Source organism: Microcebus murinus, chromosome 18, assembly GCF_040939455.1.
Source record: "Microcebus murinus isolate Inina chromosome 18, M.murinus_Inina_mat1.0, whole genome shotgun sequence".
Lineage (NCBI taxonomy): Eukaryota > Metazoa > Chordata > Mammalia > Primates > Cheirogaleidae > Microcebus > Microcebus murinus.
Window position 1 is genome coordinate 26,999,545 of NC_134121.1, and position 27,902 is coordinate 27,027,446.

At 44.8% G+C, this 27,902-nt stretch overlaps 2 protein-coding genes and 1 long non-coding RNA gene across 4 annotated transcripts in view; 1 reads left to right on the forward strand and 2 right to left on the reverse strand.

The window, feature by feature from the left end:
* NLE1 (notchless homolog 1) overlaps positions 1-27,902 on the reverse strand; it is a 350,374-nt gene that overhangs the window by 52,120 nt on the left and 270,352 nt on the right. The gene's annotated exons all lie outside the window — the stretch shown is intronic.
* SLFN5 (schlafen family member 5) lies at positions 948-17,860 on the forward strand. Of its 2 annotated transcripts, XM_075994367.1 has the most exons (7): positions 948-1,073; positions 1,355-1,459; positions 6,213-6,806; positions 10,105-11,167; positions 12,678-12,803; positions 14,390-15,110; positions 15,272-17,860. In XM_075994367.1, the coding sequence occupies exons 4-7, from the start codon at positions 10,156-10,158 to the stop codon at positions 16,077-16,079; spliced, it is 2,667 nt and encodes an 888-aa protein (XP_075850482.1). In that variant the 5' UTR covers positions 948-1,073; positions 1,355-1,459; positions 6,213-6,806; positions 10,105-10,155; the 3' UTR covers positions 16,080-17,860. The 2 variants fall into 2 exon arrangements, with proteins under 2 accessions (XP_075850482.1, XP_012643866.2); XM_012788412.3 differs by lacking the exons at positions 1,355-1,459; positions 6,213-6,806.
* Positions 12,690-27,343, reverse strand: LOC142861940 (uncharacterized). The gene is made up of 3 exons (XR_012913050.1): positions 27,221-27,343; positions 26,101-26,273; positions 12,690-12,772 (listed from the first exon to the last, which is right to left on the reverse strand). It is a non-coding gene; the product is annotated as an uncharacterized LOC142861940 (long non-coding RNA).

Consider the following 27,902-nt stretch of genomic DNA (forward strand, 5'->3'; position numbering starts at 1 on the left):
AAACATCTACTCACCAGAATTTTAAGAGGGCGGAGGAAGGGCCGTAGGAAGGCGCCAAGAGAGGAGCAGTTGGACTCAGGACAGCACTGAATGCTCCCGGAGTCCCCAAGCACTACTTACACCCCGAGGCGCAGGTTCCGGGCTCGAATCTGCCCCACCCCCACCCCCGGCATCCCGCACCCAGTCCCCTGGGCCCCGCTGCGCCGCCGCAGCTGCCACACCTACCCTCCCGGCAACAGCGCGCGCCACCGCACCGGCGGGTCCCCAGGAGTACCAGAGGCCCTTCGCGTGCGCCCAGTACAAGTTTGGTAATAGAGTGAAGACAACAATCTGAAAACCGACGTGACGTGACGAGGTCTGCAGTGGGCGAGGAATCCAAAGAACAGTTTCTCTCTCCCGTCGGCAACAAGCCCCCGCCGGCGCCTGCGGGGATCCGCTGCAGCCGCCTCACCCACGCGGGGCGGGCCCGGGTTGGCGCCCTCTGCGCCCGCATCACCTCTTTACACATTGAAGCACCCGCGAAAGGGAGGAGGCGGAATCGACTTTCCCGACTTATTGGGGGCGGGAGTTGGGGGCGAAAGCAGAAGCTTAACTTTCTACTGCGCCTCCGTGCTGCTGTGCCCGCGCCCATCAACTCCCCCAGCCCCGCTCCCCACTCCTTCTCTCCCCGCCTCCCGCAGCCCGAGAGCCGGAGCCGCGGACGGGCAGGTCGAGAGGACCTGGGGATGCGCCCGGATCTCCTTCCCTGGGCGGAGCAAGAATTACAAATCTCAAAAAAGTTAATCAGACAACACAGAGAAGCAACAAAGAGGACTCCTCCTCGGCCGCCCCAGGCCACCCAAAGTTAACCACGGCTGTCGTCTTTGCAGGAGTGGGTTTCCCAGTCCGTGCAGACGACGCGACTGGGCTGTCCGTCCGTCAGTCTGCTGCGCGACGCCCCGCCCCGTGAAGTGTGACCGAGCCCTGCTGATATAAGGGCCGGGACTGCGGGGTCGAGGTCTCAGCTCTGGACGTGGGAGGCTCCGTGGCTCACTCCGGGAGGGAGACGCGCTGCAGAGGAGACGCACCGTCAGGTAGCGAGTTCCCCCGCGCTTGTTGGCGCAGATCCTCCGAACACCTCCCCGCGTCCCCGCCGGTTCCCCGAGGGCGCCGTGGCGGAGGCGGGCTGCGGCGACCGCAGCTCCCCAGGCCCGAGCTCGCCGGGACAGCTGCTTTCCCGCTCCGGAGACTGGGTTTGTTGACTCTCTGGAGCAACTCCCAACGACAGCGGGCTGCGGGGGAGCGCTGGGCCGGGAAGCCTGGGACGCGGGGCGGGCTGGGGAGGAGGGAGAGGCGCGGGGCGGCACCGCCTCAGTCTTGCCAAACCAAGCCTGGTAAAATTCCCCCATGCCTCGGGAGCACGAAGGACTTCAGAGATGACGGCTAAATCGGGCACCGACGCTCCTGAGGGTGAAGCCAGGTGAGGTTGTGGCCTGGGGACAGACTGGGTCAGCGTCCGGTCTGTTTGCGAGGGCGGTGTGCGGAGGCTTGCCCGTAAGCCCTGGCTTGGAAGGTCGTTCTCCAAACTAACAAACATCCGACAGGGTGGGCAGGCTCCCGGGTAGCACGCCCGGCCCTGTATCCTCGGAAAAGTGGCTAAGTGGCTAGCGAGAGGCCCTGTGGGTTCCGTCCGCAGAGGCTGAGGCTGCGGGGAGCCATTCCGCTTCCTGTTTGCACTGGACTGTCCTAGGAGCCGGGAGGAAATCGTTTAGGATTAATGCGGGGGGACAGGGGATGCTCTGCGGTGGGGCTTTTATGATAGACCCTCCCCCCCCACTCCCCTGCTGGTGGGGCGTGGCGGACGCCGTTGTTCGGAGCTAAGCCTCTGGCAGGAGTTGGGGGCTGTGACTTCAAGGTCGGCCTTGATCCGAAGGGGCGAGCCTTCGCCTGCCTTGGTGCGGAAACCGAAACTGATTCTTAACCCGCTGTGCGGCGCGGGGTGGGGCGGCGAGAGTTCCTGGGGCCGGATACCGGGCGAGCAGCTGCGCGAGCTCCCCGTGCCAGAAGTATTCATTTAAATGTCCCAAGACTGCAACGCTTTTGTTTTAAAAAGATGAGCAGTCGCAAGGCTTATTACCTCCGTGCAAGTGGAAGAAGAGGGAAATGTCATGATCCACTCATTGCCTGATGATGAAAATTCACAGGTTTTTACAGTAGTCCGCCCTCATACAGGGGGATGGTCCAGGATCCTCAGAGGATGCCTGAAACCGCAGATAGTAGGGAATGGAGTATGGAGGGTTTACATACTATTTTTTCCCCTATACTTATACCTTTTCGCTAAAGGAAGCACTTGATGGCTTCTGTTTGTCATATCTGAATTTTCAGTATCACTACTCTTCCTCTTTGGGGTCATTAGGTAAAATAAGGGTTACTTGAACACAAGCACTGCTGCAGTCAGTCGTCTAAGTAAGGGAGAGGGGAGGTAGCACACACAGGGTGGATGGCTGGACAAAGGGGTGGTTCACCGCCAGGGCTGGAGGCAGTGGAAACCGTGAGAATTCATCATGCTCTTCAGAATGGGTGTAATTTAAAACTGTTTATTTCTGGAATTTTTCATTTAATATTTTTGGACTGTGGTTGACCACAGTAACTGAAACCTTGGAGGAGGAAATCAAAGATAAGGAGGCCCAGCCTGAGCAAGAGTGAGACCCCATCTCTACTAAAAAATTAATTGGCCAACTAAAAATATATAGAAAACATTAGCCAGGCATGGTGGCGCATGCCTGTAGTCCCAGCTACTCGGGAGGCTGAGGCAGGAGGACTGCCTAAGCCCAGGAGTTTGAGGTTGCTGTGAGCTAGGCTGACTCCACAGCACTCTAGCCCAGTGAGACTCTGTCTCAAACAATAACAAACAGAACAAAGATAAGGAGGGACTACTGTATACCTATTAGAAAACAGAAATGGATTTCAGTATTATTGTCATGGCAACAGGATATAAGTAAACATTCATAATTCAGTATCTCTCAAGGCTGATGGACACATTTCTAGGCCAGAGCAGTAGTCTCTGAAGACCAGGTGTCTTAGAGCATTCCTTTGCTAGGAAAAAAATATCTACAAGGGCAATTTAATGAAGCAGAATACTTCTGGCTTTTATGCACCTGTAAGGGAAGAGAGCACATTTTCTTTTATTTTGCTGGAGTAATTTTCACTGCAGTTAGGAGAGCCTGCTGTTTTCTACTGAGAGAAGGCTTGGTAAACTTGAGAAGTGCAATGGAAAGGGCAGGGCATTATTATCAAGTGAATTTAGGGTGCACGTAAAGGTCTCAAATGCAGAATTTGGGACTCTGTAACACTAATCCTATCATAGACTTAGTGTCTATGGAAAAGACGCAGTAGTAGGCGCAAAAATCTCCTCCTGATTTTTGAGCTAATTATAATATAATATTTTAAACTTATTTTTTCAAAATTATCCACATAAGTAGTTTTCAATAGTAGTTTTTTTTTTTTTTTTTTTTTTGAGACAGAGTCTCACTTTGTTGTCCAGGCTAGAGTGAGTGCCGTGGCGTCAGCCTAGCTCACAGCAACCTCAAACTCCTGGGCTCGAGCGATCCTCCTGCCTCAGCCTCCCGAGTAGCTGGGACTACAGGCATGCGCCACCATGCCCGGCTAATTTTTTATATATATATCAATTGGCCAATTAATTTCTTTCTATTTTATAGTAGAGACGGGGTCTCGCTCTTGCTCAGGCTGGTTTTTTTTTTTTTTTTTTTTTTTTTTTTTTTTTGAGACAGAGTCTCGCTTTGTTGCCCGGGCTAGAGTGAGTGCCGTGGCGTCAGCCTAGCTCACAGCAACCTCAAACTCCTGGGCTCGAGTGATCCTTCTGCCTCAGCCTCCCGGGTAGCTGGGACTACAGGCATGCGCCACCATGCCCGGCTAATTTTATATATATATATCAGTTGGCCAATTAATTTGTTTCTATTTATAGTAGAGACGGGGTCTCGCTCAGGCTGGTTTTGAACTCCTGACCTTGAGCAATCCGCCTGCCTCGGCCTCCCAAGAGCTAGGATTACAGGCGTGAGCCACAGCGCCCGGCCCTCAGGCTGGTTTTGAACTCCTGACCTTGAGCAATCCGCCCGCCTCGGCCTCCCAAGAGCTAGGATTACAGGCGTGAGCCACAGCGCCCGGCCTCAATAGTAGTTTTTATAGCTTTAATAGTTTTTAATAGCTTTTATTGACAGACAAGAAAGTGCACATATTTAAAGTCTGCAATTTGATACATTTTGATGTATGTGGAATCCTCACTGCAATGGAGATTGTACATATTTATTACCTCCGAAAGTTTCCTTATGCCTTTCTGTAACACCTCCCTTCCACTCCTCCCCCACCTGCCCAAGCAATTACTCATTGCTCTCTGAACTTACACATTAGTTTGCATTTTCTAGAATTTGTTGTAAATAGAATCGTATGATATATACCCTTTTATGTTTGGATTCTTTCACTCAGAATATTTATTTCGAGATGCATCCATTTGTGGGTTTGAAACTCTTTTCCAAAATGATGGTACCACTTTATGTTTCTACCAGGAGTGTGTGAGGGTTCCCTTTCCTCCACATCCTTGCCAACACTGGGTATGGTCAGTCATGCTAATCAGTGTGTAGTGGTATCTCACTGAGGTTTTTTTTTTTTTTTTTTTTTTTTTTTTTGAGACAGAGTCTCGCTTTGTTGCCCAGGCTAGAATGAGTGCCGTGGCATCAGCCTAGCTCACAGCAACCTCAAACTCCTGGGCTCAGGCAATCCTCCTGCCTCAGCCTCCTGAGTAGCTGGGACTACAGGCATGCGCCACCATGCCCGGGTAATTTTTTATATATATATCAGTTGGCCAATTAATTTCTTTCTATTTATAGTAGAGACGGGGTCTCGCTCTTGCTCAGGCTGGTTTTGAACTCCTGACCTTGAGCAATCCGCCCGCCTCGGCCTCCCAAGAGCTAGGATTACAGGCGTGAGCCACCGCGCCCGGCCTCACTGAGGTTTTAATTGGCATTTCCCTAGTGATTAATGATGTTGAATGTAATTTCATGTGCTTATTTGTTATTCATATATCTTCTTTGGTGAAGTGTCTGTTCAAATCTTTTATTCATTTTTTAATTTCATTGTTTCCTTATCATTAGGTGTTTTTTTTGAGACAGGGTCTCACTCTCATCCAGGGTAGAGCGCAGTTGGCTTTATCATAGTGTTGCGGCAGTGTGTACAGCTAGTGTTACAGCCCTTGTTACAGCTCTTATTCATTTGACGGGGAAAGAACCCAGCCCCACACGAGGAGTCAGAGAACAGCCTTTATTTTTCCACAGCAGACTCAGCATGCCTAGTGTCCCAGCTCCCTTCCTGTCTTCCGATATTCCCTTGATGTTCTCCCCCTTCCTTCCCTTCTGCCCCTGCTTTTATACCCTTGGTAGGGCTCAAGAAGCGTCCAATCAACTACAAGCTTTAACATCCAATCAACAACAAGCTTTAACATCCAATCGAAAACAGTGTGATTCAAAAATTACCCAATCAGGATCACGCAAGCAGTGAGGCCGGAATCAGGCCGCTGCCTGAGGGCCTGGGGCATTCCGGCACACCGGGTCCTCAGGGCATGCGGGTGTCTGGGGTGGCTAGGTGCCTCGGCCACAGCGTGCCTTTAACTGACCACGCACAGCACTGGCCCCCAGAGATGCGGAACTACGGGGAGGCGGCAATTGGCCAGGTCCCAGCACCCGACATTTTCCGCATCAATAGCTCACTGCAACCTCCTGGGTTCAAGTGATCCTCCCAAGTAGGTGGGGGCTACAGGAGCACCTGGCTACCACACCTGGCTAATTTTTCTATTTTTAGTAGAGATGGGGTCTTGCTCTTGCTCAGGCTGGTCTTGAATTCCTGACTTCAAGTGATTCTCTCGCCTTGGCCTCCCAGAGTGCTACGATTACAGGCGTGAGCCACCTCACCCAGGACTTATTTTGAGAACTCTGTATATAATCTAGATACAAGTTCTTTATCAGATATATAATTTGTGAATATCTCCTTCCAGTCAGGGGCTTGTATTTTCAACCTCTTAACAGAGGTTGAGTTCCTAGAGGAAAAGTTCTTAAAGTCCAATATATCATTTTGTTCCTTTTATGTATTGTGCATTTAGTGTCATCTTTAAGCAATGTTTGCCTAACCAAGGTAAAAATATTTTCTCCTATATTTTCCTCTAGAAGTTTTATAGTTGAGAGACTTCATATACATGTGGACCATGGCCAGCCCATATATGAAAATAGAACTGTGACCCACAGCCTCTACAGCAACCAGCCTGGGAACCCAGACAACAACCTCTCTGGCAGTTAGCTAACAGTGGTCAGGACTTGGCCAATCACTGACCACTTCCCTAATTTTTGTTCTCAGGACCAACGACAGAAAGCCAAGTATGTTTCCAAACTAAAGCATGCAGGGCACCCCATTCCAAGTTAGCCTGCCTGCAGCTTCCCTGTGACAACCACCTCGAATAACGCCACACCTGAGCCTTCCTTTTTGGTCACTATAAAGCTTTCCCACTTCCCTGCCTGGTTTTGAGTCTCCGCCAAATGCAAGTGTGGGTGGCTGACTCCCTTATTATACTGAGCTCTGAATAAATAGCCTCTGCTTGTTCTCATCTGTGTGGTCTTCACTAATAGCCACAGTTTTCCTGGAGCTTCCACCAATATACCATCTGCACTTCCTGTCACTGTGGACCCCAGCCTTCGACCAGGTGTGGTACCTACAGAGGCCACTGGTGCCTCGCTGCTAGCAGCCTGTGAGCACGTGCTGATGTGGTAAGTCAGCAGTGGCTCTGGACTCCTTTTTTTTTTTTTTTTTTTTTTTTTTGAGACAGAGTCTCACTTTGTTGCCCAGGCTAGAGTGAGTGCCGTGGCGTCAGCCTAGCTCACAGCAACCTCAAACTCCTGGGCTCGAGTGATCCTTCTGCCTCAGCCTCCCGGGTAGCTGGGACTACAGGCATGCGCCACCATGCCCGGCTAATTTTTTATATATATATCAGTTGGCCAATTAATTTCTTTCTATTTATAGTAGAGACGGGGTCTCACTCTTGCTCAGGCTGGTTTTGAACTCCTGACCTTGAGCAATCCGCCCGCCTCGGCCTCCCAAGAGCTAGGATTACAGGCGTGAGCCACAGCGCCCGGCCTGGACTCCTTTTTTTTGTGTGTTGAGTTCCTCAGCTATTAATACTTATGCTCAGTTTGGTACCTGGGTTTTGTTCTTGCGTTTTATTCTTGGTTCCCATTTGTTTGGCATCCTTGATGGAATGAAGACATTCCCTTCCATCCCTTTTTGCTCTGTTTTGTATTAGTTTGTGTTGTGCCATTTAAACAGTGTTTGTCCTGCCAAGGGGAACGACAGGGCGGAACACAGGCAGAGGCTCCATAAGCCTGTTCCAGACAGCAAGTTCGTGGTCCTCCCTGAACTGCTGTCCACTTGTAAAAACTTTGCTGTGAGTCACCAGCAAAACCAGATGAAGTCGTCCTTCTGTCTTGAGTATTTGATCTCCACTGTGATCCAGGGACGGTGTTTGCTCTGGTTTTCCTTCTTCTGGGGAAGGGCACAGATTATCAGGTGTGTGTTCAGAGGTGGCCAACTGTAAGGCCGGGGACCTCAGACAGGAAGAGTACAAGCATTGCATTCCTACCGACAGTCACCAGCTCGCGTGGGGTCTGGATCCTCCCTCTTCAGGAAAAACTGCTTCTTATATGCACAGTGCTAACTTGTGCACCTGCCTTCCTAAATGGCATACCTTCAAGGATGCTTTGGGCCTTTAGTGGCCACTTTGGGGAACATTTGAGTTTGAAACAAAATTGTTCACTTGAGAGGCACTTCAGAAAAGTAAAAGGAATACAATTTCTCAGAGCCAACTAGACAGCAGTTTTTGGTTGGTATGCAGAGGTCTCCAAATGAGATTCTGAATCTGAAATTGCTTCGTTAAAAGAGTCTTTGCCCAAAACGCATGAGCCACTTGACCCACTGAAGCAACAACCAGTTAGACTCATTCCCCTGGTAAATCCTTCCCCTCCTTGCTGTCCAGTTGCCTCCTGGTATCCAGCTCTCTCTTTTCCCTTGTATCTCTGATCTCTCTCCTGCACTTCAGTCAACTCCTCCCCTCTCTTCTCTTTCTCCTGACCCCTTTCTTTCTTTTTTTTTTTTTTTTTGAGACAGAGTCTCTCTTTATTGCCCAGGCTAGAGTGAGTGCCGTGGTGTCAGTCTAGCTCACAGCAACCTCAAACTCCTGGCTCAAGCAATCCTCCTGCCTCAGCCTCCCAAGTAGCTGGGACTACAGGCATTCGCCACCATGCCCGGCTAATTTTTTGTATATATATATTAGTTGGCCAATTAATTTCTTTCTATTTATAGTAGAGACGGGGTCTCGCTCTTGCTCAGGCTGGTTTCGAACTCCTGACCTCGAGCAATCTGCCCGCCTCAGCCTCCCAGAGTGCTAGGATTACAGGCGTGAGCCACCTCGCCCGGCCAGTTTAAAGATCTGTTGAGGCCAGAAATTCAAGACGAGCCTGAACAATGTAGTGAGACCGTGTCTCTACAAAAATTAGAAAAATTAGCCAGGCATGGTGGCATGGTGACATGCACCTATAGTCCCAGCTACTCGGGAGGCTGAGGCAGGAGGAGTGGTTGAGCCCAGGAGTTTGAGGTTGCAGTGAGCTAGGATGAGGCCGCTGCATTTCATTCTGTCTCCAAACAAACAAAAAATAGGTTAGTAATTTTCCCAAAGACACAAAACTATCAAATACTGGGGGAGGAGCATAAACTCAGGTTTTTCTCCTTCTATAGCCCAAGCCATTTACTATTATACCATGCCATCTTCCTTTTGGTTATTGCCTTGTAGCACACCTTCACAAAATTATTGGCTGTTGAGACCAATCAAGTCACAAAAATCCTCCTTTTGAACTGATTTCATGCTTATCAAACAACCTTCTGAAATTTGGCTTCACATGTTCTATAACTACAGGAAGAGAGTCAGTTACTTTGTAATAAATGCCCAGGTTCCCTGGCAGTTATATTTCTCACTGAACAGTAATCAAGTACCACTCTGGCTCAGATACTTCAGTCTATTTTGAGTTTTGGGTAGTAAATCAGTTTCCTTCAGGCCTATCAACTTTGGGGTCCTAAGAGATTAGTTTTATGATCCTAGAAGGCTAAGGCTAGATTTGGGGTACAGTTGAATTCACCACCGATCTGCCATTCCAGTGGCGATTCTTGGCAGCTGGGACATGTAGCTTTTCCTGGCAGTCCCCCAACACCTGAGCTCTTTTTGCCAATGTTTATATTGTGAATCTAAGATTTACTACCTTCTGGATCTCAGATCCTGTTCTTCTACTAAAGTACTTTTCTTGCAACAGGGCTTGATGTTTTGTAGAGTTACTATGGAGCAAGCTGAATAAGGACCAAGCTGTGTCCTGGTGCTGAGATGTTAGGTCCAGTCTCTTCTATGCCCTTCTAGCTGAAACTGCCCCTTGATGATCTCTGCTCACAGAAACAGAGCTAGAATGTGTATTATAATTTTTTCGACAAGATAGGAACCATTTGGGTCAGGAGAAACTAAAGGATCTACTCTATAGCAACAGTGATAAATTGCCAACCCAGATTGGTTCCTTCTCAAAATTGGGCTATGTAACAATCTGAAGATCACCCTGGTCTCAGTGAGAGGAGAAAGACAAAGAAACAAGAAAAACTGTAAACATCAGCACACTGCAGAGATACCCCTGAAAGCTTTCCAGTTGCTTTCCGGCTCCAGTCCACGAGTATCATTGTAAAATTTCCTGTTTTCTGCTGGTGAACCAAGAGACCTTGCCTCTCAGAGAACTTCACAGGAAGTTACCGATATCATAGCATAAAAATAACCACTCGATCATTTCTGCAGTGGGCTTCTGGTGGACTTAGCTCCTCAACCTGCCCTACACACTTAATTCATGCATGAATCTGGCCTGAAGCTATATGGGAATAAATGAAGTGACTAATAATCTCTGAAGGGTGGCCTTAAACAACAGTTGATTTACCTGCCTCCCTGTTCTTGTCCTATTCTAACAGTTCTATCTTTCTGTTTTTCAGGAGAACATTTCAGGAATAGGCCTATTCAGCAATAGGCCAAGTGCTGAGAAGATGAGTCTCAAGGTTGATTTGGAAACAAATTTTGCTGAGTATGTCCTCGATGTAGGAAAACTCATCCTTGGGACTCAGCAAAGGAGGGAAATGGACCCTCAACTGCGGGACACACAAAATGAAATCATCATGCAAGCAGTATGTGCTCTGCTGAATTCTGGTGGGGGCATGGTCAAGGCTGAGATTGAGAACGAAGACTACAATTACGAAAGTCATGGAGTAGGCTTGGATTTGCCCCCAATTTTCAGAGGCTATTTAGATGCAATGCGGCAGGGAAAACTCTTTTTGATATTTGTGAAGTCATGGAACACAGAGGCTGGTGTACGAATTGCTACTTTGTGCTCCAATTTGTACCACAGAAAGAGAACATCTACAGATGTCATGAGTTCTTGGGAAGCTCTGGCGTTCCTCAGAGGGAGGACTAAGTCTCCCACGAATGTAAATAATTCCTATTCGTTACATCCACAGGAAGCTCAGGGAGGTCCGCAACATGAAGAGAACATACAGGCCTTGGCTGCTGCTTTATTTGATAGAGCACAGCTTCAGTATCTGGAAAAACTCAACTTTCCTGAGTCCACACATACCAGATTTATAATGTTCTCAGCAAATGTGTCACAATGTATTAAGGAGAGACTCCCCGAGTGTGTCTCTGCATTCGCAAACACTGAAGGAGGATATGTATTTTTTGGTGTGCATGATGAGACCCATCAAGTTATTGGATGTGAGGAACACAGAATAAAATTTACCAGCGTGAGGGCTACTATTAATGGCTGTATGAATAAGTTACCTGTCCTTCATTTCTGCGCACGGAGGCGTGGGATACGATATGTCGTTAAATTGCTTGAAGTACACGATAAGGGGGCCCTCCATGGATATGTCTGTGCCATCAAGGTGGAGCCATTCTGCTGTGCGGTGTTTGCCAGAGATCCTGATTCCTGGCAGATGAAAGACTGCAGTGTGAAACAGCTGGCCGCAAAAGAATGGGTAGCTTGGATGATGGAAAGAGACCCAGGTCAGGGAAGAAGACCAACAATGATTGTGATGCTTGCTGGTGGTGGGCTGGGCAGAGAGGAAAGGGTGTTATGGTATTCTTTGGAATCTGGGGGGGACAGAGGTACTCTCTGAGTGGCAGATGCCTGATTTATTAACTCCTGTAGATGCAGGAGGGGTCCCTCCCCTTCCTTCCCTCTACCATCTTGAATATTCTGCATTCAACTGATGCTCAAGGCTGCAACCCCTCTAGAGGTTGGCACAGGGGCCTGTTTGATCTACTTATTTCTATTTTCACATCCTTTCTCATGTTCATATTCTCATCTTTTTCTTTTCCTTCCCAATTATGAATTTGCATTAAATTATTCAGGAAATTCCTTTTTCATATGTACAGACATATACCCTTTAACTATCACTTTCCTAGGACTTCCCACTCTTGTTTGCTTCCCTGGATTAAATATTCTCCCTTTCTCATTGCTCCACTTCCATTTTTGAACCAAAAAATGACCAAACCATGGCTTTCCCTCTTTTTTCCCACATTTTCTTTTGGGAGACAACACATGATGCTAACCATTATTGAAAAGTCACAGAGCAGTGTTGGTGATACGCATCCACCTTGGAAAAGGAAAGCCTGACATAAAATTAGATAAAAGAAAATCAGTGGTAGCTTCTTCAAAAGTCCAAAGAAAGCAAAGATCCATTTCAGAATCTGCTCAGAAATCTATATCCATTGCAGTATGGATAATCATATTTCTCCAAAAAATTACATTCTAAAAATATAAAAATAGTTTTCTTTCAATATAATTAAATTTAAAACCGTTGTTCCATGCTATTTTTTTCCCCCAGAAAAAAAACCTTCAGTAGGCTTTCCTGAGCTGACTTGGAACATAAACACGAATATCTATGGGTGGTGGCTTGAGTTATAAGACCAAGCGAAAGACTTTGCAACACAGCTCAGCTATAACATGGGGTCTGACTTTTTGCATATTGAACCCTTGGTTTTTTTTTTCCTTCGGCATATTATGGGGGTACAGATTTTAAGGTTTCAATAAATGCCCTTTTCCCCCCTCCCCCCACAAGTCTGAGTTTCCAGCATGACGATCCCCCAGATGGTGCACATCTCACTCATTATATATGTATATACCCACCCCCCTCCCATCTGCCCAATACCCTATTACTGTAGTACCTATGTGTCCACTTAGGTGCTGCTCAGTTTGCTGGTGAGTATATGTGGTGCTTGTTTTTCCATTCTCGGGACACTTCACTCAGTAGTATGGGTTCCAGCTCTAACCAGGAAAATATAAGATGTGCTATATCACCGTTGTTTCTTAGAGCTGAATAGTACTCCATGGTATACATATACCACATTTTATTAATCCATTCTTGGATTGATGGACACTTGGGCTGTTTCCACAGCCTTGCAATTATGAATTGTGCTGCTATAAACATTCGAGTGCAGGTGTCTTTGTAGAGTGTCTTTGGATCTTTTGGGTAGATGCCCAGTAATGAACCCTTGGTTCTTATTTCCGAAGATATTTCCAGGTTTTCTGAGATGGTCCTTGAGCTGAGTTTGTCATCCGCCACGCCCCGGGGCAGAGCCGTGTACACTCATAAGAATTTGGAACGTCTGAAAGAACAGCAGAAACGTCGCTTTCCAGGTAATTCGTTATCTCTGGGTGCTTTGGAACATGTTGATTGTTCACTTGTATGGAAAAAAAAATTGACTCCTATTTTATATTTCGTACAAACTCAGTTCTAGAAGGTTTAAGGTCTTAAAAACAAATGTTTAAAACTTTTAGCAGAAAATGTACATGAGTAGTTTTTGTCACTGGTGTAGTTAAGGATTTCCTAAGCCAAACATAAAAGTACTAAACTGAAACAAAAAAGACTGATACAATTAACTACATGAAGATTAATGCTGCGTGTGGTGGTGTGTCACCTGCCTGTTGTTCTAGCTCCTCGGGAGGCTGAGGCGGGAGGATTGATTAAGCCGAGGAGTTCCAAGTTGCAGTGAGCTATGATCGTGCCACTGTACTTCAGCTTGGGTGACAAAATGAGACCTTGTCTCTAAATAAATAAATAATAAAAAAACACACCAATTCTAGCTTCAAATTCATACTTCTTGCAATGAGAAATTTAAATTTATTTATTCCTGGGAAATAGCAAGGTCTTGCTGTTTTTAATAGAGAACTAAGTCTTTGAATCTTCTAGTTTCTGTCTCTCAGAAAAGATGGGTTTGTTTGGCTTTAAGTATTGGGAGAGTTTCTGAGAGACCTATGGGAAACAAGTCCTTGTTACTCGGGAGGCTAAGGTGGGAGGATCGCAAGAGCCCAGGTGTTTGAGAGCAGCCAGAGCAACATAGCAAGACCTTCATCTCTATAAAAAATTTAAAAATTAGCCAGATTGGTGGCACATGCCTGTAGTCCTAGCTACTCTCGAGGCCGAGGCAGGAGGATTTCTTGAGCTCATGAGTTTGAGGTTGCTGTGAGCTATGATGACACCACTGTACTCTAGCCTGGGTGACAGAGTAAGACTCTGTCTCAAAAAAAAAAAAAAAAAGGATACAGCACAGTTCTACCACCCCCCAAAAATCTCCTTCAAGCTGCCTCTTTGCAGGCAAACTCTCCCTCCATCCCTAATCTCTGGCATTCACCAATCTGTTCTCCATAACTATAGTTTTTCTTTACAGAATAGCACATAAGTGAAACCATACAGTACATAACCTTTGCCAGATATTAAGACGGTACTTCAGTACCTTCCTCCCCATGCTCATCTCCACCTCGTTGCTTCTCACTTTAGATCAGAGTTACCCGAATGGACCTTGCTGTTTTTTGTCCTTGGGCTTTGCTCCTGTCCCCACGTTTGACTATGTCCCATGTCTCTCATCCTTCAACTGGCTAACTCAAAGTCAGCCTTTAGGAATCAGCTCAGGTGTCTTCTTCTTCACAGAGACTTCCACATTTGCTTTCCTAAACTATACCTTTCTTTGGTATTCACATCATACTTTGTGTACTTCTTTCCAGTTGTATGTACCACATTGCATCCTAATTACTGTTGTCTCTGTTTATACCAGCCTGTCACCAGCTCCATCAGACTAAGAATTGCTGTATCTTTTTGTTACTAATGTATAAAGTGTTGTTAACACATGGTGGGGTCCAAATGTTGATTGAATCTACTACCTGTGGTGATGATCACTAGCTTGTCTAATGATTCTCTAATTTATTCCAATTCTTTCTCTGTCTAGTATTACCAGATAGAGTGGTGTACACTCCGGAAAGCCTCTACAAGGAACTCTTCTCACAACATAAAGGACTCAGAGAATTGATAAATAAAGAAATGCGCTCTGTCTTGCAAGGAATACTGATTTTTTCTCGAAGCTGGGCTGTGGACTTAGGTCTGCAAGAGAAGCAGGGAGTCATCTGTGAAGCTCTTCTAATTTCCCAGAACAACACCCCGATCTTCTACTCCATCTTCAGCAAGTTGGATGTGGGGTGCAAGGGCTATTCTATGATAGTTGCCCATTCTCTGAAGCAGAAGCTGGTGAACACAGGTGGCTACACTGGGAGATTATGCGTCACTCCTTTGGTCCTCCTGCTCAGTCCTGATAGAACGGCACAGACTCATTATGGTTCGGATATGCAAATTTACCCTGAGTCCTATAACCTTAAAACCACTCAGGACATGGAAGCTCTGTTACAGTCCCTTGTGATAGTCTTATTTGGGTTAAGATCCTTCTTAAGTGAGGATCTGGGTTCTGAGGTTTTGCACCTACTCACAGATAAACAGTATGAGTTGCTTTCAAAGAACCTTCGCAGTACTAGACAGCTGTTTGTTCATGGCTTGCCTGGATCGGGGAAGACCGTCCTGGCTCTTAAAATCATAGAGAAGATCAGGAATGTGTTTCACTGTCAGCCAGATCATATTCTCTACATCTGTGAGAACCAGCCCCTAAAGAAGTTTGTAAGGTATGCAGTCTGTCTCTGTTCACTTTCTTCTCTTGAGAAACTTTGGCTAGTGTGGCTTTAAGATTCATATTGTTTTTTGCCATGTCCAGAAGAATTTAAGAATAGAATTGGGCTTCCTTTCTTTCACTGGGGAAACTTGACTTTGTTTCTTCCATTTTCAGCATGAAAAACATCTGCCAGGCGGTGACCCGGAAAACTTTCATGAAAAATGACTTTGAAGATACTCAACACATCATCATTGATGAAGCTCAGAATTTCCGCACTGAAGATGGTGGCTGGTTTGGGAAGGCAAAAGCCATCACTCAGAGAGCTGAGGCTTGCCCAGGAATTCTCTGGATCTTTCTGGACTATTTCCAGATCAGCCACATGTATTGCAGTGGCCTCCCCCACCTCTCAGACCAGAACCCAAGAGAAGAGCTCACCAGGGTATTCCGCAATGCAGATCCAATAGCCAACCACCTGCAACAGGTAATGCAGGACGTCAGAAGAAAGTCTCCACCCAACCTCCCCACTAGGTCCCTACAGATGCTCCATGAACCTGAATGGCCTCAGGGTATACCAGGCAACTTAGAAATTAGAAACTTGAACTTCGAGAGGGTGGTGAATTATGTGGCAGAGAAGTGCTATTTTTTCTTCAGGAATGGTTATTCTCCCAGAGATATTGCTGTGCTTTTGAGTGAAGCAAGCGAAGTGGACAAATATAAAAATAAGCTACTAGTAGCAATAAGGAAGAGAAGAACTTTTCAGCTCAACCAGGAGGTCCATCTGTTAGTACAGATCAAGGATGCATCAGATATTTTGACTAATCATATTGTATTGGATAGCATCCGTCGATTTTCAGGCCTAGAAAGAAACATCGTGTTTGGAGTCAATCCAAGGGCTGCTGAAACAGCTATTTCCCACAATCTTTTGCTCTGTCTGTCTTCCAGGGCAAGGAAACATCTGTATATTCTGTATGTTTCTATCTGACGGAAAACCCCAAAGAAGCAATTAGGTAGCTCTCACCTCTAGTTGATTGTGAAACTATTTGATCTGAACATTTAAGCGTCAAATATTTAATGAGCACTTACTCACTAAGCCATATACTTTTCTAGGTGCTGGGGATTGAGGATGAGTAACAAACAAGGCATCAGAGTCTTCCTTTGGGGCAGAGGCAGAAGTTAATACTTAAGGAAATTGGACATTTCATACTTAATAACCTAAATTTTTAAAATTGTTTTTAATACAGCTGATATGGTTTGGCTGTTTGGTCCCTCCAAATCTTATGTTGAAATTTGATCCCCAGTGTTAAGCGTGGGGCCTGGTGGGAGGTGTTTGGGTCATGAGGGCAGATCCCTCCTGAATTATCAGTTCTCACAAGAGCTGGTTGTTTAAAAGAAGTTGGCACCTCCTCCTCCCTCTCTTGCCCCCACTCTCGCCATGTGACATGCCTGCTCCTCCTTCACCTTCCACTTTGATTGGAAGTCTCTGAAGCCCTCACCAGAAGCAGACGCGGGCACCATGCTTCTTGTACAGTCTGCAGAACCATGAGCCATATACACCTCTTTTCATTATAAATTACCCAGCCACAGGCGTTTTCTTATAGCAGCGCAAAATGGACTGATACTACAGCCATGTGCAGAAACGCTTGAATTGGCATGTGTGGGGAGAATGGAAAGGGTTGGGAGTGTGGGTAGCGTGCCTGGCCTTGCAGGGCCCAGGAATGGGTGAGACACATTTCATAAGCTACACGTTGTAATTTTTTGCAGCACCACATTATATTACTTTGTTATTTTCTACTTTTTCTTTTAATGGTGTTAGTGTTTTGGATCACTGTCTTTTAATATACTTTATGTGTGCCTCTTGGTGATTTGGAATCTCTGCTCTTTTGATCTGCTTTCTTATGATTCCTGTGGAGAATCTTAGGTGACTATATGGAGAGAAGACTACCACAGTCCCCCAGGAAGACACTCTATGTTTTATTAATTGATTTTAAGATGACAAAGGGCCTAAGGGGATGAATGTACTGGACTCAAAGGTTCCATTTTGTTTTCCATTTAACTTGCTAATCAATGACATGATAAGGTAAATCTAATATCTTTGTTCTGCTGCGTCCCTCAGGATTTCAGACACTCTTTCAAAAGTCACTGCTACAAAAGTGCATATTCCCCATTCGCCATAAGTCTCTCAGAAGCTCTCACAGTACTTAAAGCCAAACAAATCCATCTTTTCTAAGGGACAAGCTCTGCCTGAATAAAACTGTATAATGAGTCTGAAGAACACAAAAGAGAACTTGAACAGATAAAAAGAAGACTATGTTTTTGGATAAGGAGATTCAAAATCATAAATATATCCATTTTCACTAAGTTAATTTTTAAATTCAGTGTGTAATCTGAATAAAAATACTGACAGAATTCCCCCAAAGCATTTAAATGATTTTAAAGTTCACTGAAAAATAAAAAGCAAGAGTATCCAATAAAAATCTAAAAAAGAAGAAACTTGAGTATAATTAGCATTACCAAACATAAAGCTACTATAAATTAAAACAATGTGGTACTGATGTATGGCAGGTCAACAGAACAGAATCGAATGTCCAAAAATAAGTTCAAAATACCTGTGGGAGTGTGGCATATGTTAAAGATGGCATTTAAATTAATTGAGGAAAGATGGATTATTTAATAAATAATGTTGAATGACTTGGATACTTAGCTGGAAAAAAATTAAGCTTAGGCCGTACTTTATACCCGAAATCAAGATAAATTCTTGGTTTTTAAAATAAATTCTTGGTCTTTAAAATAAAAATATGGAATCATAGAAGTACATGGAGAAAAAGTAGGACTTTTTTTTATAATCACAGTGTGGGGAGAGTCTTAAGTATGACCTCCAATCAGAAACCAGGGAAGAAAATACTGACAAAAATATTAAACAAAATTATCTTTATAGGAAAAACAGCACAAAAAGGTCAAGAAACAATAGACTGGGAAAATATTTGCAACAAGTATCACAGACAAATAGTTAATTCCTTATTTTTTTTTTTAAGTTTCTATAAATTAAAGAGAAGAATTCTAAGATCCCAATAGAAAAATAGACAAGAGATTCAACAAAAGAACACAGAAAAGGAATTTTAAACCATTTCTAAACACACGGGAACATTACTCATGATGGCAGAAGTATCAATTGACAAAAATCATTAAGTTTGATGGCATTGTTTGGCAGGGGGAAAAGCACTTTCCTGCATTGCTCTAAATTAATACAGCTTCTATCAAGGGCACTCTGGCAGTAGCTACCAAAAATTTAAATGCACATAACCCTTTCTCTAGCAATTTCTCTTTTAGGAATTCATTCTAAAAATATACTTAAACATATGTGAAGTACTTCTGTACAGGTAATTGAATTTCACTTTATTTCTAATAGTAGCGGTCTGCAAAGTAGTAAATGTCCACCCCAAAGGGTCTAATGGATGTATGACATATCAGCACACTATAATACTATGAAGCCATAAAAAAAGGGAGCTCTCTACATGTTTTGATGTGAGACCATCTTTAAGATGTACCATATGGTGAACAAAGCCACATGCCAAAAAATGTCTGTCTTACGCTTATAGAGCTGATGTAGTTATGTGCTTGCAAACGCATTGTGTATCTTTGGAAGTATATCTAAAATACTGATAACAGTGTTTGACTCTGGGGAAGGGCAAATGGGTGCCAGAGTGAGAAAAAAGACAGCTTTTGCTTTTTATGATGTTTGGTTTCTGTACCAATAATTTAGATGTGATTTTTCTAGGTGTGTTATTTTTTTAACTTGTTGATGTCATGGTTTTATGAATTAGTTTCTTAGTTTTCTGCCAACCTGTACCCTGGGATAAGCCCCTCATGATCATAATGAATAATGGGGAGGGTAAGATTTGAAAAATGCAGAAAATACAAAAATAATAAGTCTTTGCCATATGAGATTTATAAATGTTAACATTTTAAGATATTTGCTTCAAGATTTTTTATTTTAATAAAAGAAATAAAATACTGCAGCTAAATATGAATTCTTCTTTCTTCTCTTTCGCATCCAATTTCTTTCCCCTTCCCCCAGGGGGCAGTAACTATCATGACTTTGGTGGGTGTTCTTTCAGGCTATTTGCTCACAGTTTTACACACACATCTGGTGGCATTAGGGCACACCAGTTGTCGTCAGTCGTGGCACAGGATGAAGTGAAGGTACAGGGCAGGGCCCTGGGAATTCAAGTTTAGGAATCTAGTTTCTAAAGGCAATTTAGTTTCTATAGCAACAATAGTAATTATTAAAACTATTATAGAGTACACTGGAGTTTTCTTTTCTTTTCTTTCTTTTTTTTTTTGAGACAGAGTCTCACTCTGTTGCCCCGGATAGAGTGCTATGCGTCAGCCTAGCTCACAGCAACCTCAAGCTCCTGGGCTCAGGCGATCCTCCTGCCTCAACCTCCTGAGTAGCTGGGATTACAGGTATATGCCACCATGCCCAGATATTTTTTTCTATATATTTTTAGTTGGCTAATTAATTTCTTTCTATTTTTATTAGAGATGGGTCCCGCTCTTGCACAGGCTGGTTTCAAACTCCTGGCCTTGAGCAATCCGCCCGCCTTGGCCTCCCAGAGTGCTAGGATTACAGGCATGAGCCACCACGCCCAGCCTAAACTGTAGTTTTCTGATAGCTCTAGGAAGTGTAGACGGTGAAAAATTTGAGATTGAAAGTGAAACTATCCAGTGAAGAACATCCATGGGAATCCAGAACACCTTGCTGGCAGTTTGGGAGGGGCTCCTTATCCCCTGTGATTGCAAGGCAGATATGGCTGAGCACCAAGCCACGGTCTTATAAGGTTTGCTGAGTTCAAGGCCATTTAGATCTGCAATCACATCTGATTTCTTACACTAAGAGAAGGGCATTGGTATGAAAGCTGTGGGACCTTGAGACATTGAATAAGGACATTTGGGCAGATGCCGAGAACTTTGGATCCCCAAATACCTTTAGACAGGTAGCATGCCTAAGGGGATTGTTCTTCCCTTTCATTGACCGGAATGACTGCACTCAGGCCAGATGCCTCACAATCTGATGCTGATTTTCCTCAGGACCCAGCCCCACCCCATAATAAGAGCTAGATACCAACATAGCCCAGATGTAGAAATGAAGGCTTGTTCCCTGCAGAGATTGCCTGTACACAGAAGTCCCAGACCTCATCAGTGTTTATCGGCACAGTCTGGGCAGCAAGTATGGGAGTGCATATTAAAGATGTCAAACAAGGGGGGGATGAAATAAAAGCTTTATCTGGTTGAAAACCTGGACACCCAGTGGGGACTGAGGGTGTGGACTTGGGAATGGTGTTGATACTCTGCTAGATTTGGCTGATTAATTTTGGCTCCTTCATGCTTGACTCAACATTGGTCTACAGTTAATGAGTTTGAGCTGCCCTGACTTCCATGGCATTTGGTAGAGCCTTGCTACTCAAACTGTGGCCCGTGGAGCTGCAGCAGCAGAATCTCAGATCCCATTCCAGATCTTCTGAATCACAATTTTAGTAAGTTCTCTATGTGCTTCCATGAGCATTGTACATTACGATTTAAGAAGCGTTGCTCTAGAATAAGTAACTCAAAGACTCAGGAAAGTGAGAATATTGAAATGGAGCTACTATGTGCAAATGGTTAAGGGGCAATGAATGCTTCAACACTACCTCCTAACTGTAATCCCTGAAGGACCCCAGGGGATGCACCTGTCACCAAGGAATTAAGATATGTATTTATGAGGAGGGTACCAGCAGGGTTGGAGTGAGGGGGAGCCAAACAGACATCCAGGGCATGAAGTTTAAGGAGGCACTCACCCTCGGGTGCTGATCCTGTGTCTGTTTGAACCTGAGAGTGAGCACCTCCTTAAATATTGTACTTGCCTGTCTCACTAGCCCTGGGCCCTAGCATCCTTGAGAGGCTCTATGGTGGTGGTTCTCTATAAGCCAGAAATGATAGTAGGGTAAGCGCATTGAAACTGGCTTTCCTTATCACAATAAAAGTTATGGGATCGGTAGAGGCCAGGTGGTGGGCAAGCACAATTATCCCAATAAGCCAAGAGTGGCAATTCAGTGCTTTGACCAGCAGGGATCTGTCATGATGATCATGACATCTCAAGAAATTAAATAGAGGAGCAGTCTACCAAAACGCTGCTTGCCATAGTTAGGCAGGAAAATTATAGATGTGCTGGGCATAAGGCTACCCTCTAGCTGCCATGGTGGGGATTGGCAGCCCCTTACCCAGTTTCTAAATATAAGCTAATTCTAAATCTTGCCACTCTTTGAGAAAGATCCTGTTACATGGCTACAGGCACAGTCTGAATCTTCCTCAAATTCTTCCCCAGAGGGACCTGCAGACATTTAATAGGGTGACTGTGCACTGGGAAATGGAAATATCCGGGGTTATTAGATTCTGACTCTGAACTGACAGAAAACTGAAACGCCATGTTGGTCCAGTAGGGAGAGTGGGGGCCCGGGAGCCATACAACCACTTGTTCTTTGATTATTTCTCTAGTCTAGACAATATATAGAAGTCATAGAAACTGGCAGAATGCCCATGTCGGTTTCCTGATCCGAAAAATGAGAGTTATCATAGTAGGAAAGGCCAGGTAGAAGCCCCTGGAATTGTACTCCTCACCCCCATCAAAAATAGCAATCCACACTCCTGGGGGGAATTTCAGAGATAGACCCACCATCAATAACTTAACAGATGCAGGGGTAGTGGTTCCTATCACATCCTCACTTAACCCACTTCTCTGGCTGGTGGATATTTAGTTTAATTTAACATGTTCCCCGCCAGGACCCCTGCAGTATATACCAGGTTAATAATATAAACCCAGGAAAGGTAGCAACTAGCCAGCACTTCTCAAAGGTACATTTGAGTCACCTGGTGGGGGAGGGGAATGATCTTATTTTAATGCAGATTCTGAGTCAGTACATCTGGAATCCATCTATTTTTAGTAGAAAAAAACTATTCTAGATTCAAAGTGTGGTGTGCAGACCAGCAGCTTCTGCATGATCTGGAATCTCGTTAGAAATAAAGCAGGGCAGGCCTTGCCTGGACAGACCTCCTCACTTAGGAGCGGGAAGGTACAGCTCTTCAGGGGAACTGGTCAGTGTTTTCCTCACTGTTTCCCGGAGCTGCCTGATCACCTTTTTAGCTGCTTCTCTTTAAACTTGTGTTTTCATAAAAATTCAATAGATTTTTATTGATTCACTCTTTCCTTTTTTTTTTTCTTTTTCAGTACTTCTTCTGAAGCAGGGCTAGAGACAACAGTCATATATATATAAGGTGGCCAAGAATTTTCTATTTCTTTTCTTGGCCACTCTTTTTTTTTATTTTAGCATATTATGGGGGTACAAGTGTTAAGGTTACATATATTGCACATGGCCCTCCTCCCCCCTCGAGTAAGAGCTTCAAGCGTGTCCATCCCCCAAATGTTGCACATCTTACTCCTTGTGGTTGTATATGCCCATCCCCACCTCCCCCCTCCCTCCCTGTCGACACCCGATGAATGTTACTCCTATATGTCCACTTAGGTGTTGATCCGTTAATACCAATTTGCTGGTGAGTACATGTGGTGCTTGTTTTTCCATTCTTGAGATACTTCACTTAGTAGAATGGGTTCCAGCTCTATCCAGGAATATACAAGAGGTGCTATATCACCTCTTGTTGTTTCTTAAAGCTGAGTAGTACTCCATGGTATACATATACCACATTTTATTAATCCACTCATGTATTGATGGGCACTTGGGTTGTTTCAACAGCTTTTTTTTTTTTTTTTTTTTTTTGAGACAGAGTCTCACTTTGTTGTCCAGGCTAGAGTGAGTGCCGTGGCGTCAGCCTAGCTCACAGCAACCTCAATCTCCTGGGCTTGAGTGATCCTTCTGCCTCAGCCTCCCGAGTAGCTGGGACTACAGGCATGCGCCACCATGCCCGGCTAATTTTTATATATATATATCAGTTGGCCAATTAATTTCTTTCTATTTATAGTAGAGACGGGGTCTCGCTCTTGCTCAGGCTGGTTTTGAACTCCTGACCTCGAGCAATCCGCCCGCCTCGGCCTCCCAAGAGCTAGGATTACAGGCGTGAGCCACAGCGCCCGGCCTTTTTTTTTTTTTTGAGACAGAGTCTCGCTCTGTTGCCCAGGCTAGAGTGCCGTGGCATCAGCCTAGCTCACAGCAACCTCAAACTCCTGGGCTCAAGCAATCCTCCTGCCTCAGCCTCCTGAGTAGCTGGGACTACAGGCATGTGCCACCATGCCCGGCTGATTTTTTCTATATATATTAGTTGGCCAATTAATCTCTTTCTATTTATAGTAGAGACAGGGGTCTCGCTCTTGCTCAGGCTGGTTTCGAAATTCTGACCTCGAGCAATCCGCCCGCCTCGGCCTCCCAGAGTGCTAGGATTACAGGCGTGAGCCACCACGCCCAGCCTGTTTCCACAGCTTTGCAATTGTGAATTGTGCTGCTATAAACATTGGAGTGCAGGTGTCTTTTTCATAAAGTGGCTTTTGATCTTTTGGGTAGATGCCCAGTAGTGGAATTGCTGGATCAAATGGTAGATCTACTTGTATCGCTTTAAGGTATCTCCATAATGCTTTCCACGGAGGTTGAACTAGTTTGCAGTCCCACCAGCAGTGTAGGAGTGTTCCTCTCTCTCCTCTCCAGGCCAGCATTTGTTGTTTGGGGACTTTTTGATAAAGGCCATTCTCACTGGAGTTAAGTGATATCTCATTGTGGTTTTGATTCGCATTTCCCTGATGATTAGAGATGTTGAACATTTTTTCATATGTTTGCTGGCCATTATTCTGTCTTCTTTTGAGAAGTTTCTGTTCATGTCCTTTGCCCATTTTTTGATAGGGTTGTTTGATTTTTTTTCTTGCTGATTTTCCTGAGTTCTAAATAGATTCTAGTTATTGGCCGTTTATCAGATGTGTAGCTTGCAAAATTTTTCTACCATTCTGTGGGTTGTCTGTCTGCTCTCTTGACGGTTTCTTTGGCTGTGCAGAAGCTTTTTAATTTGATCAGGTCCAATTTGTTTATTTTTGTTGCTGTTGTGATTGCCTTTGGGGTCTTCTTCATAAATTCTTTGCCTAGGCCAACTTTTCGCCACTCTTTTTAGATATTTTTTGGCAAGAGGCCACACCCTTTGCTTGTTTCTCTGCAGCTCATCATTACTGGCTAATTTTTGGCTGTGTCTTTACATTTTTTGTCCATTTTATCAAGTATCAGGGGAGAAGTATTCTGGGGTCTGGCTTTACCCTGACATTTATTAGGCAGAATTGTAAACTTTACTAGACAGGCGCTTTAACCAGCTAAGCCACGAGTTGTAAACTTTACATGAATTATTGTACTAAGTTGTCATCATGTACAGCTCTGGGGTGAATGGTTCAAGACAATGTCATTTTACAATAGGCAAATCTTGCATTTTTTTTCTGTGAGCATGTCTTATATTTATAATAAAATTATGAAGCAAATCTCTCAGTCCTGTACCTAATTATCAGAACTGGTTCTCATGTGTGATACACATGTCTACTCAAGCTTGTGCTTCTTGAGTGAAAAGTAAAAGTCTGTATTCTAGGGAGATGATGGGGTTAATTTTTATATATAATTGAAAAATGACTCCTTTGAAGAATCATTTGTAGTTTCTTTCTCTTAGGAACTATAGGCGCCTTTTTGGCTTGTGATTTTTTTAGTCTTTGTGGTAGTTTAGAGGAAGCAGTGACAGATCACAGGTTTTGTCTCTAAGTAGGGATGGCCCAGTAAGGCCTCGCTGGACTTCTAAGGACTCAGCAGAACCAAAAACACTTGGGGTTAGCTGACTCCTCCTTTTGGCTCTCTCTGAGTTAAGTCAAGGAGAAAATATTTCTCTCAGAAACGCTGAGGTAGTGAGAGAGGTGATGAAATATTTTTTAAAGAGGAAATAATAAGTAATGACAGCAGGATTTCACAATAACCCAAAGAAAAAAATGTGTTTTGACAACATATTGACTAATCCAGCCAAAAAAAGGAAAAAGGGGGAAGTAACTAGAAAAGTCAGTGTTGCAAAAATGATAACTTGCAGCTGACAATGTTTGTTCTGGTGCTGTTTTTCCACTCTGTCCCTGCTTTTGCCTCTCTCAGCCCCTGCAAGGCTGGACTCACAGCCCCTCTCTGTCCTTCACACCCGCCCTGACCGACACATTCAGACATTTCTTTCTCACTGTGCTGTGTGTGGAATGCCAAGACCAGGAAGCTCCTGTCCTAGGATTTCATAGGTGGGTCTTTGCTCAGTGAAGCCTCTCTGACTTTCCAGTCTAATGTTCAGCCCCTCTTACCAGACAGACAGACCACACAGACAGACAGACAGATACCGAGAACCTTTCTATTGTGCTGCCTTGTTTTACAACTTACTATCCCCTTTTACACACTGCCATTCCTTGCACTAGTCTTTGTTCACGTATTCCAGGGCATTTTTTTTTTTTTTTTTTGAGACAGAGTCTCACTCTGTTGCCCAGGATAGAGTGCTGTGGCATCAGCCTAGCTCACAGCAACCTCAAACTCCTGCGCTCAAGTAATCCTCCTACCTCAGCCTCCTGAGTAGCTGGGACTATAGGCAGGTGCCACGTGTCCGGCTAATTTTTTCTATTTTTTTTTTAGTTGTTTGGCTAGTTTCTTTCTATTTATAGTAGAGTCAGGGTCTCACTCTTGCTCAGGCTGGTCTTGAACTTCTGAGCTCAAGCATTCCTCCCACCTCGGCCTCTCAGAGTGCTAGGATTACAGGCGTGAGCCACTGTGTCCAGCCTCCAGGGTGTTTGTGTCATGTCTACCTCTGGACTCCCAGCACTTCTATTTGCTAGTTTCATACACAGACTGAGGTAGGAGCTGCCTCTTTCTTCTTAGGCGGGAGGCCTTCCGATCAGTCATCACCCTTCAGAATATACAGCTGCCGTCTTCACCCTGGAAACTGGAGAGAGTGGAAAACCTGTAGAACAGTTGGCTCACCTGTCCTTGGAGTGATCTCCAGTGTGACCTTCCTTTCCAGGGTTGACCCCAGCTGCGTGTTTATCCCACTATGTTCATCCAAGCGCTCAGATGTTCTGATGGTTTGGATCTCACTGTTTTCTTCCTTGTTTCCTTCAGAAGCTTAGCTATAGAAATCCATGTTCCTTCATGTTCTGATGAAAAGAATGACCTCCTTAGACAAACAACCTTTCTCAAAACCAAGGTTTCTCAACCTTGGCACTGTTCATACATTGGGCCTGATCATTTATTTGTGGGGCTTTCCTGTGCCTTGTAGGATTCTGCAGCAGCCCTGGCCTTTATAACACAGATGCCAGTGACACTCCTAATTTTGACAATCAAAAATGCTCCCAGAGGCTGGGCGCAGTGGCTCACGTCTGTAATCCTAGCACTCTGGGAGGCCAAGGTGGGCGGATCTCTCAAGGTCAGGAGTTCGAGACCAGCCTGAGCAAGAGTGAGACCTTGTCTCTACTAAAAATAGAAAGAAATTAATTGGACAACTGAAAACATATATGGAAAAAAATCAGCCGGGCATGGTGGCACATGCCTGTAGTCTCAGCTACTCAGGAGGCTGAGGCAGAAGGATTGCTTGAGCCCAGGAGTTTGAGGTTGCTGTGTGCTAGGCTGACGCCACAGCACTCTAGCCTGGGCAACAGAGTGAGACTCTGTCTCAAAAAAAAAAAAAATGCTCCCAGACATTGCCAAATGTCCCTCGTTAGGGCAAAATCACTCCTGGCTGAGAACCACTGACTGTTCTAAAAGAACAAGGGCCTGGTCTGGCCAGAGGGGTCACCTCTTGTCCCAATTACAATTTAATCTTAAGTTTTAAAGTGCTAGGAATGCCTTGAGCACATTTGGCTACAGGGAGTGGGGTGAGGACGAGGAGTGTTAATGGACTATTCCTGCCAAACTCCTGAATTTGTTGCAGATATTTGGCCTCTGGATCTGCATTGCAGATCCTGGTCAGCTCTTCCCAAGAATACTGGTCTAAAGGGGGAAAGTCCAACAATCTATCAATAAGTGAGTAGACTGAAAATAATGTAAGAAGATCCAGAGAATTCCTCTGTAATTTCTTTTTCTGGGTCAGGTTTTGTGCCTTTACCTGGTAGTCTTCCATGAGAAAATTCTGGACTTCATCCATGACGATGATGAAATTATTGTTCATGAAGGATTGGATCACTGCCCAGCAGTTATTTTCCATTCTATTAACATTTTTAGAAACTAAGCCATGTTTTCCCTGTTAACAAAGCAAAGTTAAGCATTAAACTAGAATAGGTAACATTAACTTTTACCGATGCAACCAGAAGGAACTCTTCTCTTCTATACTTTCCTCCTCCTCTCCTTGCAGCCTCCCTAACCCCCCTCGGCCGGACCTTGGGCTCAGCCCTTCTTCTTCAAAACCATTTCATTCCCACCATCTTCTTGGCCCACCATGGAGCCCTCCGTGGGCGCAGATGTGCAGCTGTGGGTGTTGGGACCCCTCCCAGCCCTGCCCATGCTGCCCAGCCAGCCGTAAAAAGGCCAGATAATAGCCCCTGATAATGTGGGGGCAACAATGCCCACCTAGTATCAACTCCAACTTCTCTTTTCCACTCTGCCTTCCTCCACACCCCCCTAGGAATTCTGGTGCATTACTTTTTCCTCTGCATTTCATCACATCCCAAACCAGACTCCCCCAAATTACCCAGACAGAGGTCAAACAAATTAAGATGATTTCCATTTAGTGAGGAATTTACAAGAATGGTCCTTCTTACTTCTCAGTATGGTCCCCTAAACCAGCACCC

Excerpts from the sequence above, each read along its gene's own strand:
- SLFN5 (XM_075994367.1), top strand. The coding sequence starts at position 10,156 with ATGAGTCTCAAGGTTGATTTGGAAACAAATTTTGCTGAGTATGTCCTC. Across the intron at positions 12,804-14,389 it reads GCAGAAACGTCGCTTTCCAG|TATTACCAGATAGAGTGGTG; the intron begins GTAATTCGTTAT and ends TTCTCTGTCTAG. Across the intron at positions 15,111-15,271 it reads CCCCTAAAGAAGTTTGTAAG|CATGAAAAACATCTGCCAGG; the intron begins GTATGCAGTCTG and ends TTCCATTTTCAG.